General features: G+C 42.0%; 1 protein-coding gene across 1 annotated transcript in view; it reads right to left on the bottom strand.

The window, feature by feature from the left end:
• The window catches only part of LOC126175327 (bifunctional glutamate/proline--tRNA ligase), a 251,607-nt gene that overhangs the window by 60,528 nt on the left and 172,609 nt on the right, over positions 1 to 18,470 (bottom strand). Inside the window, exons 17-18 of the mRNA XM_049922047.1 lie at positions 3,750 to 3,959; positions 3,023 to 3,175 (exon numbers count right to left, since the gene is read on the bottom strand). Of these exons, the coding sequence (XP_049778004.1) occupies positions 3,023 to 3,175; positions 3,750 to 3,959 (363 nt within the window). The remainder of the gene's footprint in view (positions 1 to 3,022; positions 3,176 to 3,749; positions 3,960 to 18,470) is intronic.

Below are 18,470 nucleotides of genomic sequence, written 5' to 3'. Positions count from 1 at the left end.
CCTCCTTTTTTGACCACATGGACCCAGTGCTCGTCAAGTTCCTGGAACAGGGAACCAACATCAATGCCCCGCGTTATCAAGCCACTTCACAGAACCTTAGACAAGCAATCAAGTCGAAACGCTGAAGCATGTTGTACAATGGCATTATCCTCATGCATGATAATGCCCGCCCACACACATGGCCAATGCGGTGAAGACGACATTGCAGCAGTTTCGGTGGGAAATGCTCAAACATCCATCACACAATCCCGAACTTCACTGTGGGACTTTCATATGTTTGTACCTCTAAAACAAACTAATCGCAGACATCAATTCGAAAACAAACTATTCGCAGACATCAATTCGAAAACAAACTATTCGCAGACATCAATTCGCAACGGACAATGAAGTGTGTGACAGTATAGGCCTGGATCCAACAGCAGCCTACTAGCTTCTTCGAGGATGGAATCGACTGGCTAAAGTCGCAATGGGATAAATATGCCAACAGTTTTGGCAACTATTTTTGAGTATGTGTACTGCGTATAACGACATTTCTGAGTTCCCGTTACTTTACACTAGCGAATGGGTTTCATTAGAATGCTCCTTATATACAGGGTGGAGAAATCCTGAATAGCTGATACCTACAGGAAGCAAAATGACTAATGTTGTATGTGTTGACAATGCACCATTTTTAAACTATGGAAACCTGGGGCCACGTGCTCCGATTGGCTGTGGGATTGCCCTGTTGCTGTTCGACGGTTGATGCGCAGCACTATGGTTGTAGGTTCACATATACAAACGTCCCTCGCCCCATCACTGCCTCAATGTGATATGCACATGTCTAACAGGTCTTGATGTTTGCCTTCACCTCACGTCAGGGGCATTCAGATGTAAGCTTCGCTTCGGAGTACATACACGTCAACTGCGATTTAGTCATACAGTAAGCATGGCGGCACAGTATTCGTTTGAAGAACAACACAATACAGTTTTTGTTTATGGACTGGCCATCCGTAATGCGCATGAAGCTCGATGATTGTATGAGGAATGGTACCCAGCAAGACGCCACCCACACCCGTAAACGTTTACAGCAACTCTCTGGTGACTTGGCGAAACAGGCTCGTTAGCAGGATATCATGGTGATAATGGAAGACCTCAAACACAACGGGATGCTGCATTTGAAGATACTGATCTCGAGCACTTTGAGGGAGCACTCATTGGTTAGTCTGGGAGGTTTTGAGGGATGATGGCCAGCATCCATATAGTTTCCACCTTGATCAAGACCTAAATCCTGAGGTGGACTATGAACACAGGCTACGGTTTCACTGGTGGTTTCTGCGATGTGTAGCACGAGACCCCGACTTTCCCTCCATTGTGTTGTTTACCGACAGTGCACCTTCCATCAGGATGGTCTTAACAATCGAAATGTTCATTACTGGACAAGGGGAGATCCTCACGTCACGTACGTCCACGGATACCAGGAACGATTTTCGCTCAACATTTGGGCAGGCATTGTGGGTGACCACCTGACTGGGCCACTCCGTCTACTTCCTCAACTTACCGTGCCAAATTACCTTCACTTTTTGCAAGAAACTCTACCTGGCCTGCTGGAAGATGTTCCCCTGGACATAACAGCTACACATGTGGTTGCAGCATGATGGGGCGCCTGCACATAACAGTTGCATCCCTTTCCTGTGGGGATTTTTCAAGGTTCTAGTTCACCCATCTGGATGCGAACCACATAGAAACAAAGAGGAATTACTGGATCGTATTCAACATACCGCCAATCACATCAGAGCAATGCCAGGAATCTTTGAAAGAGATTGGCAAAACACCATTCGATGTTAACAAGCTTGTGTCGTGTCAGAGGGACGCCAGTTTGAGGACCTGCTTTACGTAAACAATGTCCTAGCTACAAAAAAAGGCCCTTTTCAGGGACGACAAAATTCGTAGAAGACTTTCTGTACACAAACTAACAGCTGTTGACAGGTTTGTTCCCAGTATGTCTTATCATGAAACTACAATGGATGTGTCGGGACCCCGGTGGATTCGCCCCCAGAGTGGAAGGCTGCCGCGCTACCACCAAGCGTGCGGGCTCCCTTGGATACATTGTGATCTATGGCAGGCAAAGCATTCACAGTCATACATTGTCCTGAGCATCCAGCAACAGGGCAATCCTGCGGTCAACTGGAGCATGTGGCACCAAGTTTCTGCAGTTTAAAAATTGTGTGTTGTCGGCCTACACAACATTAGTAATTTTGGTTCCTACTGGCATCAGCTATCAAGGGTTAAAATTTTGTGACACAATTTTTCTCCCCCCTGTATAGTGTAGTAAACAGAGTGGATCTTGAGACTGTCAGCAGGCACACGCCAACAGGCATAAGGCTCTGCTGCGTATGCTGGTGGCCTCAAGGCAACAAAACTATTTAAATATTGTAGGCTGGAACTTCACTGTATGATGCTGATACTGGATCCGATCCCTTCACTAGAAACGTATGTCGCCAGTCTTCCAATCTCTTCTTAGTTCCTAGCACAAACGACAAGATATCATTTTCTAAAGCTACTGCAGTTTCACAAGCAATGTCATGTTGATAAATGCTGCATGAATGTCACTGTAATATATGTGGTGCTCATTTCATATCACTTACGGACTTGGTAAATATATGCAAATAAATCATCAACAAACTGTGCCCCTCCACCTTTCTCTGCCTACATAAAACTTTTTATACCAATAAAATCTGTGAAAAAACATTCTAAATCTGTAAGTGAATATTTTTCTGGCAGATTGAACCTTCTTTCTGGAAACTTTCATCAAACCATACCACATGTTACCTTGCAGATCCTGCACCGGTGCGACACACAGGCACAAGAAGAGTAAGTAGAATAAAATTTCTCTCTAGTAAGCTTTACCCATTTAACTTTGCATTGTATTAAATTATCGCAAAACACAGACTGCTTACTTTAATAATATAAATGCCTGACATGTCAGGCAGTTTTTGACAGGCAAGGAAGGGGAGGGGGGCCGAACACTTATTTCCAAACTTACCACAACATTGTTCCACTGATTGAGTTTCAGAGGTAGGTCCCTGTAAGATTGAATCCATTTGGCGTAAGAGGGATACATCACAGTTTCACTTGTCGGCCGTACTGCAATAGGCTCTGCCAAGTCAGTATCACCTGACTTAGTAATCCATGCAACCTAATAAAATATATAGACTTTTTAAATATTTGAAAGCATTTTACATTTAGAAGCCCGTAAGGCCTCGAGTCAAATATTTATGTAAAAGAAAATTTTTAAGTGAAATGGCAAGTAAGTGTGTGTGTGTGTGTGTCCGTCCGTCCGTCTTATGAATTTTAAACAACCATACAAACTTATTGTCAACACACATCTGGATCTAGCCTGTAATATTCTAGGCACGTCTTAGTGAGGACTGTCACACCCATAATATTACTGGTCAGACAGTCCTCACTAAAATGTTTCAATCAAAACATTACGGGCATGGCATTCTTTCGATCAATGAAGCTAACATAATATTACATGCATGGACACAAAGTGTTAAGATCACCGGAGTGCTACGTTTATAATGACAAAACACTGTCAATAATGTCAGCTTATTTGAGAGATTAGCACAGGTTATTAGTATAATGATTTAGTTTGCACAGTCTGAATAAGTTAAATAATCTAGAGCATACATATTTATTACAATCTTGCAGGCACATACTATTCTGATGCTGCAGGAGTGTAATTCACAAAGCAAATGAAATTGGCTCACCTCAGGAGAGAAATCTGCTATATGGGACTTCTCTTTCTCTAAGGCACTACGTGAAACAAACAGTGGGAAATAACAATTCTGAACACCAAGTTTCTTAATCTCACAGTCAAAGTAATCTTTTATTCTTTCCCAAACAGCAAAAGACCATGGACGTAGAACATAACATCCACTGACATCATAGTATTCAATTAGTTCTCCTTTGGTTATAACCTGGAAGACAAACATACTTGTTACAATTTAATAATTAACTATGCATTCAAACGTATAAAAAACCAACATGAAAATTGAAATAAACAAACGGCAATGCCTTTACACAAAAACACACACACACACACACACACCATTGTATTTGTGGGCAGAATAGAGGTATTAGTAAACAATAACACTCAACATTCATAAATAACTATGGTGGCTTTGAAGCATTACAACAACTTCTTCTTTCAGTATTTGTCAAAAAAAAAAAAAAAAAAAAAAAAAAAAAATAAAAAAAAAAAAATCCACATCAACGGGGGGGGGGGGATGATGATGATGATGATGATTAAGAATCCACATCAACAGAAAATTACAGTATAACATTCGTGTTCAAAATACGGTTAGTAAAGATGGAGCACTTGCTTTGATCAAAGACTGTAAACTGGCTGTGGCATTCTCCGAACAACTGTTTTGGCATTCATTTACCACTGATTACAAAAATCATTGGAAAACTAAAGTCAGATGGCTGGTTGGGGATTTAACTCCAGTCTTCAAGAATGTAAGTCAGATCATACATCAAAAGATAACTGATAAATACAGGCCAGTAAGCTCTAGAACTTACATACTTAATACCATTATTAAGAATTATGTGCTTTCTCAGGTTTTATCGGCACGATTGATTCATTGTGGATTTTTTGATGTATGGACAGGTTGATTCAATGTATGTACAATATTCTGAAGATTAATCCAGTCAACTTTTCCAGGAATAGAGGTATTAGTTTGTTGTTATGCATACTCAATCTCTGGACTCCAACCAGACTGTGAAGTGTTGTTGATGTCTCACTACTATTTACAGTTCGAGCTCAACTCACTATGCCCAAAACACCTTTCATGTTGACATCTTGTTAGGAAGATAGTGCACCTGAAGTTAATCTTTCTTCTGGTGTAAGTCGTCCACCTTGTTTACATTGTGGAATAGCTCCTCCCAGTAGAGTGATGGGATATTTCAGGCTTCCTTGGCATAATTACACATCACCAACAATACTTAACAGTGTGCTTGGATTCCAGGCAGAAAGTACACATATACAACAGAATACGAACACCTGAAGAACATAATTTGCTCAGTTGTCAAAATATGGCACATAAAATGGAATTAAGAACTCAACTGTAGACCTGAAAGCACACAACAATGAAAATTTTTGTTTCCAAAAACTATAAAAAGTACAAAGCAATATTAAAAATTTGGCAATAGCAATCACCCGGTACCTTCCTTTGAATGGTGAACGGGCCTCTTAAACGTGTGGTACAGAATTCCCATAAAAAGTCTCGTCAACTGCCCTCTCACTAAATGATTGACTGTATATCAATGCTGAAAACATTGTAATGGCTTTGTTTAAAATATAGGGGCCGCTGAACATTCTTCTGTACAAGCTTTGGATGCTGCACTTAATAGAAAAGCAAATCAAATAATGATATTGATTACCTTGTATCATCAAGGCAGACAATGGTTTCCAACTGCACTCTGTCCTGGTGACTACATCTCTAAACTCACCCATGACTTTGCAAGTCCACTTACACACACACCTCTACGACCACTATGGAACGATCCAATCTTAATGATACCACCACAGAATCTTTAAACAACATTTATTTCTTCCACACTTTCTTGCACATCAAACTCTCTTTTTAGTAATTAACTGGCTACCACAATCCACCATCCCCACCACCTTACTACTGTTTCATGTGACATTTCCATCTAAATATCTTATGTTGTCCTTTGTCTCAACTGACTTATCACTTATATATAGGGTGATCCAGGAGGAATGTTACATAATTTGTGAGGTGATTCTACATGTGAAAAGAAACCAAAAAAGGCCTAGGAACTTCTGTCTGATTTTTGATCATTACAGAACTGGAGTGGGTTGAAGTCTACACACACCCTTGACTGATTATGAAGACATGTGTGAATGTTACTTACCAGCCCCCCATCCACCTTAATGCACTTGTCAACGCATTGAAAGGTGTTTTGTGTTGCACATTGATAATCATCTTAGCAGTCTTGGTGATGCAAGTGATAAGTTCTTCACATGTATCCAGATCTGTAGCATAAGCAACCCCCCGTTAACCAGTCCCATAAACAAAAGTCGAATGGGGTTTTTGTTCTTCACATGTATCCAGATCTGTAGTAAAAGCAACCCCCCCATTAACCAGTCCCATAAACAAAAGTCTAATGGGGTTAAGTAGGGTGATATGACAGGCCAGTTAATGGTCTACCATGGCCGATTCACCATAGAGGAAATGTGTTATTTAAATACTGAAATACTTGCCTGGTACAGTGAATTGGTGACCCATCATGTTGCAGGTACATTTGCCATCATTGCTCTAATGTTACATCTTCCAAAAGTGCAGGTAGGTCTTCTATCAAGAAATGTGTGTATGCTGCAGCTGTCATGTGAGCTAGCAGGAATACAAGCCCGATCCCCACATCATCAATTATACCACACCAGACGTTCACTGAGAACCTAACTTAGAATCTTATTTCCCTAGTGTCATGTTGGTTCTCAACCGTCCATTTAAGAGAATTGTGGATGTTCATGATATCATTGCATATAAATGTAGCCTCACCTGTAAATAAAGTGTGTTGAATGAAACTGTGTACAGCCAACCATTCACAAAATTGTTGTCTGCTTACTAAATCACCTGGATTCAGACGTTACATGGGGTACAAGCCCTCAGAATGTAATGTATGCCACTCTCACATTTGTGGTGCAATATCAAGCTGATGGCTAATGTGCCACTAACTGATGGTGGTACTCTGCTGTACCATTGCAAAAATGTCTTCCCTTCCCGCAACTGTTTGGGTGGTCTCACATTCTGATGTTACATGTACACTGGATAGTAAAAACCCTAGCAAATACCCTGGCACAGGGGGTTTGTTGATCAGGGAAATATCTCTGGTATTGTCACAGGCATATGGGTACTGTTATTACAGTAAACTTACATACATACATATATACATACATGTCTGCATATTCTGCATGACTGAGCATATGTGGCATGTTGATGTTCACTGACACAATGGACTTGCTCAATTAAACAACACTCAAGCATGACATGCACATGGACTCACAACTGCTCACTGATCCAACTCATGATTGCACATTGAGTATACTTGCAGCTGTTGCCTCGGTGCAATGTCCCAGTGCTGCCATCTGTTGGAGAACCCACAGACTTCTTGTAGGTATAGTCATCTGTCCCATCATTACTCTGACCACCACAGCATCTACACAACATTTCGGTAAGTAATAATCACACTTGTCTTCATATTCATTCATAGACGTGTGTAGTCTTCAACATTCTCTATTTCCATAATGACTGAAAATCAGACATGTTTTGATGTTTTTGGTTTATTTTCACATGTAGAAGCACATCGCAAATTATGTGACATTCCTCTTCAATCACCAAGTTTATGACTATTCTTTCCTTCAGTGACAATCGTAAACAGCTCTCTGATTTCTTTCTCTCTTGTGGACAGTATAAACCTCAGAGAGATGAAATATTACTTCATTGCTGACATATATGGTGAAACAAACTCAATATAGCTTCAGTGGCAGAATCATCCTAGAATTTACCAGAAATTAGTTACTGAAAGCAGATGAAACTTATACGATGACGACAGGACAAGGATTTGTCTCTAGTACTGCTGTAGAGGTATCGGGGATGGAATCCAGCACATTTACTCTAAAATTTTTTACCATCACTTTTCAAATCACAAATACTTTTTCTGACCAATTACATTCCATTTAAAACACTCTTTGACATACCTGAACTACTTATGATGAATACATACACATACAACAAGGGATAGCTATTATGTGACATCTCGTATGGAATATCTACATTCACTATACAAAATAGTGAATGTGAAGTCATTGTACCTACATAGCACATATTAGGTTTTCTTCCTGTTCCATTCACAAATAGAATGTGGGAAGGATACCTGCTTAATGACTCTGTGCACAATGTCTTTAGTCTGATCTTGTCTTCTTGGCAGTATTGGGTGGCATAGAGAGATGGGAAAATTTGAAGTCTATGTTGGCAACCTTGTAGAAAATAGTAATAGAAATTTAGTTACAGTGGAGCAAGGCAAGGTACACAGTCACCAGACATGAGTTTTACCAACATAGAGACAGATTTATAGCTGCACAAACAATATTTTAGTGTCACTATCAAATCCTGCCTTACAGTGCAGTTCTGTCATTACATCCAGTTGCAATATGGATTCTGAGTTTTGAGAGGAATAGTTTAAGTTAAGAAAACTCTTATTTAGGGTTCTATGGTCTATACATAAACCTGAAAACACAAATACCATGTGAACTGCAATCAAGAGTGTCCTCATCTTTCGGCGTGAAAACGCCTTTTCACTACAGCTTCAACACAATTTCATCCATAAAAAATTCAAACAGAATCCTAATGACTGTACTCAAATTTGTAAACAACTGTTGACTACCATAAAGAAGGATACTTCATCATTCAAAGTCTTTGGGAGACTTATGAGCCCATTTTCACTTAAGTAGTTACATGAATAAGCAAAACTTCCACTACTAGACTCGAGGAAACCCAGCTTACTATCACCAGTGTCCCTTACACACTACCAATTTTACTCTATGATAAGTGCTATCCTGTGGGGTGATGGGTGCTTGCTTTTTTTGAGGATGAATACGACACTGCTGTAATTCTGATGTTTGAAGTTTATGTCACCACGTTAGGGATGTTTCTGGCTACAAAACTACATACATTTCCAAATCTTGTCATTCAGTACACTTGTTTTCAAACATGATGTGGCCATTTTGCTTACTGCCAAACACTTTACAGCAGCAGTGAAATATTTCTTTGCGGATTGCGCAATTTGAAAGAATGTTAGCAACACTTAAGTGTCCTCAGCCTGCAGACCTTTCCAGCTGTTAATTCTTTTCATGGGGTATCTGATGATCTTTGTGCACCAGATTAGAATAAAATCCTAGCTCAACTCAGAACCAGGTTAAAGACTAAATTGTCGACATCTCATTTGACTAATTGTGACACAGTATGCGAAACCAATGACTTATTGAATGTGAGAGGCAAAATGAACAGCAATGGACTGATGTTATTTTTAAAAAGTGACGCCTGATGCAAAACCCACTCCTGTAACATGTTTCAAACCTCATGTAAAGTTTTGTGACATTTCCACATCACCCTGGACGTCCCATAGTTCCGACTTCAAAGCATCCCCTCAAAATATGTCTGCTTTGTTGGTCAACACCTGCAACCTATTGTACAGTAACTTATCTCCTACGTATATTGAAGACTCTAACCATTTACTAGACCATCTGAAATCTGTGTCCATCCCACTCTCATAACATAGATTGCCTGCCACAGCTAATGCCACCTCCCTACATACCAAGATCCCCCCATGTACCTGGTCTGTCTGTTGCTGAACATTACCTCGACCAGTTCCCACCTGATTCCAAACCTGTCCTTCCTGCTCACCTTAATCAACTTTATACTTACCAACAACAACTGTACCTTCGAGGTGCAGACATACAAACAGATCAGTGGCATGGCATTGGGAACAAGGATGACTCCTTCCTATGCAAACCTGTTCATGGGTTGCTTGGAGGGAGCTTTCCTGGGATCCACATGCCTTCAGTCCCTGGTTTGGTTTAGAAACATTGGTGACATCTCTGCCATTAGACTTATGGTGAGGCTGACCTGTTAAAATTCTCGGAATCCCTAAATATATTCTCCCTATTAAATGTCACATGGTCTTATTCCGAAACCCATGCTACTTTGCTTGATGTTGACTCATCCTCACCGAGTATCAGCTACACACTTCTGTTCTCATTAAATGACAAACAAACAGCAGTACTCACATTTTGACTGTTGCCATTCTTTCCATGTCAAACATTCTCTCCCATACAGCTTGGGCATTTGAGGCAAACGTATTTATTCATGTGCAACTAATTACAGTGGTACTCCACCATTCTCACCTCAGCCTTCGCTGGATGTAATTACTCCACCAGCCTAATTCGAAAGCCGATTTCCTGGTCCATCACATCCAATCCTAGTACTGTACTTTTCTATGTAAACACTGTTTGGCCTTTTACATTGGCATGCCTACCACCAAGTTATCAGTGAGGACAATTGGGCATATGCAGAGTGTATACTGACAACACCAAATATCCTGTTGCAAAGCATGTTCTGCAATACGACAGTAGTGACCACGGTGCCTGTTTCACCACACATGCCAGCTGGATTCTTCTTCCAGACACCAGTTTCTTAGAACTCTACTCTTACCGCTTTTTGGTTTTCTATAAATTTTATTTTCTGACCTACCCATCCCATTTTTGCCACATAGCATTTTACTCTTATTAACTACTGCATGATATTTTGTTAGTAATCTCTGTTTTGTGTATTACTCTATCTTCCATCTTTAAGTTCCCAGGTTTTCAGTCCAGTGCAGTCCCCAAGAATCAGTCTTTGCTTCTCATCCTGTCTGATAAGTCTCCCCTCATCCAGGGGTTCTGGGTGACTTCCCCATATTCTTCCCATTTCCTAAACATCACCAGTCCTTTTCCTTCTCCCTCAACCCTTCTACAAAAATGAGGAGTCACTGGTTCCAAGAGTCTCCAAGTTTCAATATCTTTATGTGTGTTTTCTTCTGCCAAGGCTTGGTGAGTAGACTTTTTATCTGTCTAATTATATTTTCCAAAAATCATTTTTTTGTTGATATATTATTTATTTTGAATTTGTTTGGGGTTTATTGATAAGACTCTGAAATGACAGTCACTGAAAGCTTCGTGCGTTCTCCTCTTGACAGTCAAATGTGTTTGGATTTGCCTAACTGTACCTATAGACCTGTGTGTGTTTCATACCTATTGCACACTAGTAGCTGTTTCTATCTTTCTAGAACTTGGGAAACTATTTCTCTGAACTTGAGCCACAGTTTCCCTACAAGCTGCTGTTTTGAGTTTCCCTTATGATACGACGCTATTCTCTCTTCATCTACATTGCTGAATACGTAAATCGTTTTCCTGCCTCTGTGCAGCAGTCGGGATGTAAAGTTTCATACTACTGATACCTAGCAACGTGTATATACTCAGGGAATGTGCTAGCAGGAACTTCCGGGGAATGTAACTACTTGTCTATGAGTAGATGAGTTGAATCCTCCAACTGACTAGATTCTTACCGAGTTCCACACTCTACACTAGTCACTAGTCTACTTTTCAGCAGAGGTCGGGGCTACAGTAGGCGGCTCACGAACAGTGCCTCATGGGAATCGCCGACTGAAGTAAGTTCCTCTGTCTTGCACAGCTAGTGTTGGTCTTACTCCCTCTCAGGACATGACAGGGGACGCGTAAAGTTTGTTGCCAGATGTGGGGGTGACTAGTTAATTGATCGATAATAGAGGCAATTCAGAGTGGAGGAATAGGTAGAATGGGAGTGCCACTACACTCCATCACGGTATCGATAGGAACGTCACGGTAAAGAACCTAAATTAGTTCCGAGAAAGTTTTATGGAGATAGGACCAATTATCCGAATTTATAGACAACTGTGATAATGCCTAAAGTTTTTTAGAATCTAATGCTAGGACAGTATTCTTAAAACTATATCACTGGACAGATAACGGGCTCTGCCTGCAATAAAATCTTAGTAAGAAATCATACAGAAAATTGGTCCAAAATGAGGGCTGTGTTATTAGAGAATTATGAGAATAAATACACTGTTGATTTCTTTGCATGTCATATGTTTAATAGTCAGCAACGGCAAGAGGAAAGGATAGTTCAATGAGGTTCTCTCATGGACGCAATACAATTCCATTTCAGGGAGACAGCAAAATGAGTAATGAAGGACGAGGAAATGTAGGCAGTAATACCTTAATTGGGAAAGGCAGGGCAGACTTTGTTCAAGGATTGTAAGATGACAAGATAAAAGTGGTAATAAGAGCCTAAGGGGAAAAGTTGACTCTAGCGGAAGCCATTTATTTAGTGGCATCAGAAGAATGCGCAATTCTGTCTGACAAGGAGAAGCACCGGGTGGCAGGCATGCGCTGGCTAGAACAAAAAGTAGCTGCTAAATGTTTCATACATGCTAGGCTGCCAATTAAAGAAATACACTCCTGGAAATTGAAATAAGAACACCGTGAATTCATTGTCCCAGGAAGGGGAAACTTTATTGACACATTCCTGGGGTCAGATACATCACATGATCACACTGACAGAACCACAGGCACATAGACACAGGCAACAGAGCATGCACAATGTCGGCACTAGTACAGTGTATATCCACCTTTCGCAGCAATGCAGGCTGCTATTCTCCCATGGAGACGATCGTAGAGATGCTGGATACAGTCCTGTGGAACGGCTTGCCATGCCATTTCCACCTGGCGCCTCAGTTGGACCAGCGTTTGTGCTGGACGTGCAGACCACGTGAGACGACGCTTCATCCAGTCCCAAACATGCTCAATGGGGGACAGATCCGGAGATCTTGCTGGCCAGGGTAGTTGACTTACACCTTCTAGTGCACGTTGGGTGGCACGGGATACATGCGGACGTGCATTGTCCTGTTGGAACAGCAAGTTCCCTTGCCGGTCTAGGAATGGTAGAACGATGGGTTCGATGACGGTTTGGATGTACCGTGCACTATTCAGTGTCCCCTCGACGATCACCAGTGGTGTACGGCCAGTGTAGGAGATCGCTTCCCACACCATGATGCCGGGTGTTGGCCCTGTGTGCCTCGGTCGTATGCAGTCCTGATTGTGGCGCTCACCTGCACGGCGCCAAACACACATACGACCATCATTGGCACCAAGGCAGAAGCGACTCTCATCGCTGAAGACGACACGTCTCCATTCGTCCCTCCATTCACGCCTGTCGCGACACCACTGGAGGCGGGCTGCACGATGTTGGGGCGTGAGCGGAAGACGGCCTAACGGTGTGCGGGACCGTAGCCCAGCTTCATGGAGACGGTTGCGAATGGTCCTCACCGATACCCCAGGAGCAACAGTGTCCCTACTTTGCTGGGAAGTGGCGGTGCGGTCCCCTACGGCACTGCGTAGGATCCTACGGTCTTGGCATGCATCCGTGCGTCGCTGCGGTCCGGTCCCAGGTCGACGGGCACGTGCACCTTCCGCCGACCACTGGCGACAACATCGATGTACTGTGGAGACCTCACGCCCCACGTGTTGAGCAATTCGGCGGTACGTCCACCCGGCCTCCCGCATGCCCACTATACGCCCTCGCTCAAAGTCCGTCAACTGCACATACGGTTCACGTCCACGCTGTCGCGGTATGCTACCAGTGTTAAAGACTGCGATGGAGCTCCGTATGCCACAGCAAACTGGCTGACACTGACGGCGGCGGTGCACAAATGCTGCGCAGCTAGCGCCATTCGACAGCCAACACCGCGGTCCCTGGTGTGTCCGCTGTGCCGTGCGTGTGATCATTGCTTGTACAGCCCTCTCGCAGTGTCCGGAGCAAGTATGGTGGGTCTGACACACCGGTGTCAATGTGTTCTTTTTTCCATTAGCAGGAGTGTAGATGTTAAAAGAATTCAAGGGAAATGGTCGCAATCTCATTATCCTCCGCCAGTATGATATTCACAGTGTAATCGAACGGGGCACTCTGCACTGTGCCTCAAGGCAAAGCCTGTGACATGCTTCATGTGTCACCGGTTCAGACACTTCGCCCGGGAATACCAGGAGAGCAAGTGGGCAAACACACACAGAAGGAACGAGTCAGGAAATGCGAAACAGGTGTAATGGAGCAGTCCCATCACGCTGCATCAGGGATAGTAAGAAACGGTGACTGCACTGGGAAGAATGATTATGTGAGTTTGCAAAGTAGGGATGTGAATGGAACCGAAAGAAAGCTATTAATTGATAGTGGTGCTCATGTGAATCTCATAAAGGTCAGAGTCTTGGAAAAGCACATACAATGGGACACCAGGAAGGCAGTAACTATAAAAAGTACTGTGAAGAAGAAATCTGAACAGAAGGGCAAATATCCATACGGCTGCAGACCAAGACAGGGGCCGAATGGATCTCTCAATTCCAAGTAGTAGATGCTCGGATCGATTAACTGTTTGAAGGACTGTTGGGGCGAGAATTTCTGGTAAAGAACAAGGTCATACTAAATTATGCGGGCTGCGAAAATTGGATACGTGGAGAATGAATTGCATTAAGGTAAGCCGGGGAATATGTGACTATAGGTCAAATTACAGATGAAACTAAAAGAAACCGGGGCGCCAAACAATCAAAGTCTTCAGTCGTAACGAAAACAAGTTGTAAGAAAGTTCCATCTCTGAGATGTTATAAAGTCCGACACACCCCGCCCACGCGGAAAGAGAAAGTAAAATCATGGCAGGGTTTGCTAAAAGAAAATATGCGCATGGTGCATTTGAATAGCGAAGAACAGGGGGCAATAGAGGAGTTATGTGCCGCTTTTAATGATGTATTCCACTTACCAGGAGATGACAGCTTACCATCTACAGACAAATTGTTCACTGGAGTATACACATCATACACTAACTGAAATGTTACGGCACTACATTAGCTGAGATCAGGGTGATTGGGACCAATGGATTTCTTTCACGACATTTGTGTACAACATGACTCAGCACCGTACAACTGGGTGCACACATTTCGAATTGCTTTTCAGGAGAAAGTGTAACCTACTTGGGCGGTTACAGAGAAAGCCCACAAACGTAGTTTATAATTACAAGGATTATGTGACTGAGGTACAACAATGGATGCAACTGCTGCACCAAGATGCCCGTGTGGCGACCCACAAAAGCAAGGAGAGAAATAAGGTTGATTATGAGCGGACGCAAAACCCAAAAGAACTTAGAAGGCATAACCACGTGTTGCTGCATGCAAAGAGGACACAGTAAGAAGCTGGACAATTAATGGCGAGGGCCGCACACTGTAGTGGACATAAAAGGTCCAAATGTAATAATTCGATTAAAAGAAAATAAATGTGTAAAAGTCCATGCTAATTGGTTGAAAAATTTTTTCCGAGTAATAAGAGATAATTAAGGTAGTGCATACCCGAGTGAATTGATGTCAGTAAAAGAAGTAAGGGGTCGTGAAAATTGAAACGGAAGGCTGAGGAAAGCTGTTTCTGTTACAGTTAAATATGGTGCAGGCACTATGGGTGGCAACCATGATGGGAAGTATGATGCTGACCATCCTCGCGGAATGAGAAGTGCCACCAATGGATATACAAGTGCAGCAGTTTAAGTCAGCACCAGGGATATATAATGACAACCGTGGTATAGTTGACCTGTACAGCACAACTTGGAGAATTGTGTTATTTACAATTAAAGGAACTACACAAAAAGTTCGAACAGACGCAAGCATTGGTCGATAGAGCAGTAGCACATTGTCTCCACAGGTTGCACCAGGTAAAGATGAATGTTGAGGAATGTGAGAACATTCAAAAGACAGTAGCATGGCATGTGGGAAAAACTGCAGAGTCAAGAGAGTTAATTGAGTAACTAGCCCTGCATGGGACACCAAGACCTAAACGGGGGATATTAAACTTTATTGGGGAGACTAGTAAGATACCATTTGGCATGCTAGACAAAGATGATGCACCATTTTTCAAGGCAAAAAAAGATGTATTAGAGGAACAACAGAGTGAGAGCTGTTGGTATTATCCAAGTAGCAAGCCACGACAGTCAGAGCATCACTGACAGGAATTAATCAGACAATGAACGTGGTAACTAAGAATGCTCAAACTGCTGGAGATGGAATCGCGAATCTAAGTGCGCACGTAGAAGACTATGAGAACAGCACCAACAGGATGGTACAACAGGCCTTGATTATAATAACCATCATGGAAAAGTTAGTGCAACTTACGGCCATGTTTAATGAATTTGAGCAAAAGTATGACTTGTTGATTTTCGCGATTGTGAACGTACACAGAAGGGCCTCCTAGAACCACATTTAGTAAATCCTGTGCAGGTAGTTAAGTATTTGGAACTAATTGAAGGAGAAGTGAAAGACTAAAAGTTCCCCGTGGAACTCACGAAGGACCAAGGATATCTGTTATTGTGAATAATAGATTTATACCCATTTTTAGCAGGTGACACCTTAAGTTAAGTATTAAATGTACCTTTAGTTGATAGTTATGTATATACATTGTACCGACTGAGTACGATAACGTAAAGAAATTATCTGCTTGTATAGCATCAGAGAACGAATTCCTCATAATAGATGAAGCGAAGCGACAGTATGCGCAACTGCCTGGTGACCAGTTAGTTTTTAAAACAGTCACAATGAGAAACAGATCTGTAAACAAAAATTTGTCCGTGTCCACTTACAGTCATGAGCGATGTGAAGCTCGCAAGTTACAACCAGTCCACAAGGTTCCCAAAGATTGCAATATTAAATACATCATTTGAAACAAAACTATCTGCACGCAGATAAGCAATGAAGAATGGTTGACAATACTATGTAATGATTCGCCATCCAGAAACATCATTGTGTGAGGCACTGGTAGATTAACTTTCTCAAGTAAAAGTAAGGGTTACGGTACACAGACAATGTTGCAAGCTGACCAAGTCGTTTGCACCAACATAGATAAAGTAGACATAGTTCTTAAGCTAAAAATAGATATAGATTGTTGTATAAGAGATGAGAAAAAGCAAAAATTGATGCAAATCTCCATACTACTAACATTACAGCATATAGTTAGACATCTAGACAATTTAAAGATAGCAGGCTGCAAAATGGATGACTTGTAAGATGAAATATGAGTACCAGCAAAGAATGACATTTAAAGGTTGGTCAAACAGTATGTATTCCATGTGGGGATACGGGAGTTCAGTGTTGCTTTGTATAGTACTTATAACTTTCTGTATGTGTATTTATTGTATGTGTTGTAGAAAGTATGGAAGACGGCTTTGTGAAGTAGGAGGAAAAAGTTGGACCTAAGTGTGTGTAACTAATACGACTGTAACTGATAATAATCCAAGAAGTATGGTAAGGTACAGTACCTCGCACCAGACTCTACAGTGCGGAGAGGAGGAAGAGAGAGAGAGAGTAGTATGAAATGAGGGCTGAACCATGTACCCCTCACACTGCCAGAGTGTTACAGAGAGAACATAGTCGGATGCCGCAACCCACTAGAACGGTGGACGTAAACACGCCTATGTGGGAGTCGCCAATGCTGCGGGCTGGCAAAAGATAACCTAACTCAAACCCTTAGACATAAATACCGCAAACAATGTAGGGAAAATATGTGTAAACTTATCTGAGTCTTGGAGACTCATGTTGTGGAAAGCAAATTAAATTTTTGATACAATGGCAGCAAAATTGGAGTGTTATAACCATTCCAAAAAGACAGAATGACTGGAGGTGTATGACCTCGAATAATGGATTTTTGTGAATTGTAACTTACGTGACAACTGAAAATGCAAATTCTGTTAGTGAACCATGTACTCTCACAGTATATGTCATGCAATAAAGAATCTTTAACCTTTGTGATGAGCAAAAACCTGACAATAAAAGCTGCAATGTCCACTAGCACACAGTATTAGTTGCTGAACATTTTGCAAACTCGGAGGTCCGCACTTACAAAACTTTCCCCAGGGGATGGGAGGTGGTGTATATAGTAAAATATTCAGCCATAAGACTAGTAAAATGGCTAAGTGGGAAGTATTCAGATTTTGTCATAATCACTGCTGAGTGAGAGGCCTGTGAAATATTTGTATGACATGCCAGAAACCACTATTCAAAGCTTGTTCTACTAACAAGGAGCAGACCCTGGAGAATCATGAGGTTTGTAGCAAGCACAGCTGCCTGAACCTTGGACAGCAGAGGCACCAGCACAAGGGGAACACTAGGAGAAGACAATGAGCAATATCATGTGCTAGCAGCAAGAAGTGACATGTTAGCCTCATGACGATCACGAATGAAACAGCCTTGATGGAACGTTCCAGAAGGGTGGCGTTGAGTGCAACCATCCCTTATAAATAAGCGACTTGCTGACTGGAGGGGGAGCGCAGATGGGTAGACGTTAGGGACATTACCTCTGTGACGGTCGGGAACAGGAGCCGGACTTGTCGTAGCCCGTAACAAAAAGTACTTAGTAACACTCCACTCGCCTCTGTGCAGCAGTCGGGATGTTAAAGTTTCGTACTTAAGATATTTGTATATAGTAACGTGTATATAGTTAGGGAATGTGCCGGGGGTACTTCCGGGGAAAGTAACTACTTGTCTAAGAATAGATGAGTTGCATCCTCTAACCGACCAGACTCCTACCGAGTTCCACACTCTACACTAGTCAATAGTCTACTTTTCAGCAGAGGTCGGGGCTACAATTCTAGCTCTCAGGACACGACACGATGCATACAGAAAAGGTCTGTAATACAAAAAATATACTACTTCCACACTAAGGAGAAAATAATTAAATGATTTTGTGTTAGTGCGACTTATATCCATGATGCAGCTCACCACTGCAGCCAGCTTTACCTAGTGAGAAACC

This window comes from Schistocerca cancellata, chromosome 1, assembly GCF_023864275.1.
Source record: "Schistocerca cancellata isolate TAMUIC-IGC-003103 chromosome 1, iqSchCanc2.1, whole genome shotgun sequence".
NCBI classification, from domain to species: domain Eukaryota; kingdom Metazoa; phylum Arthropoda; class Insecta; order Orthoptera; family Acrididae; genus Schistocerca; species Schistocerca cancellata.
The sequence above is the reverse complement of the archived record's forward strand: the minus strand, read 5'-3'. Positions and strand labels throughout refer to the sequence as shown.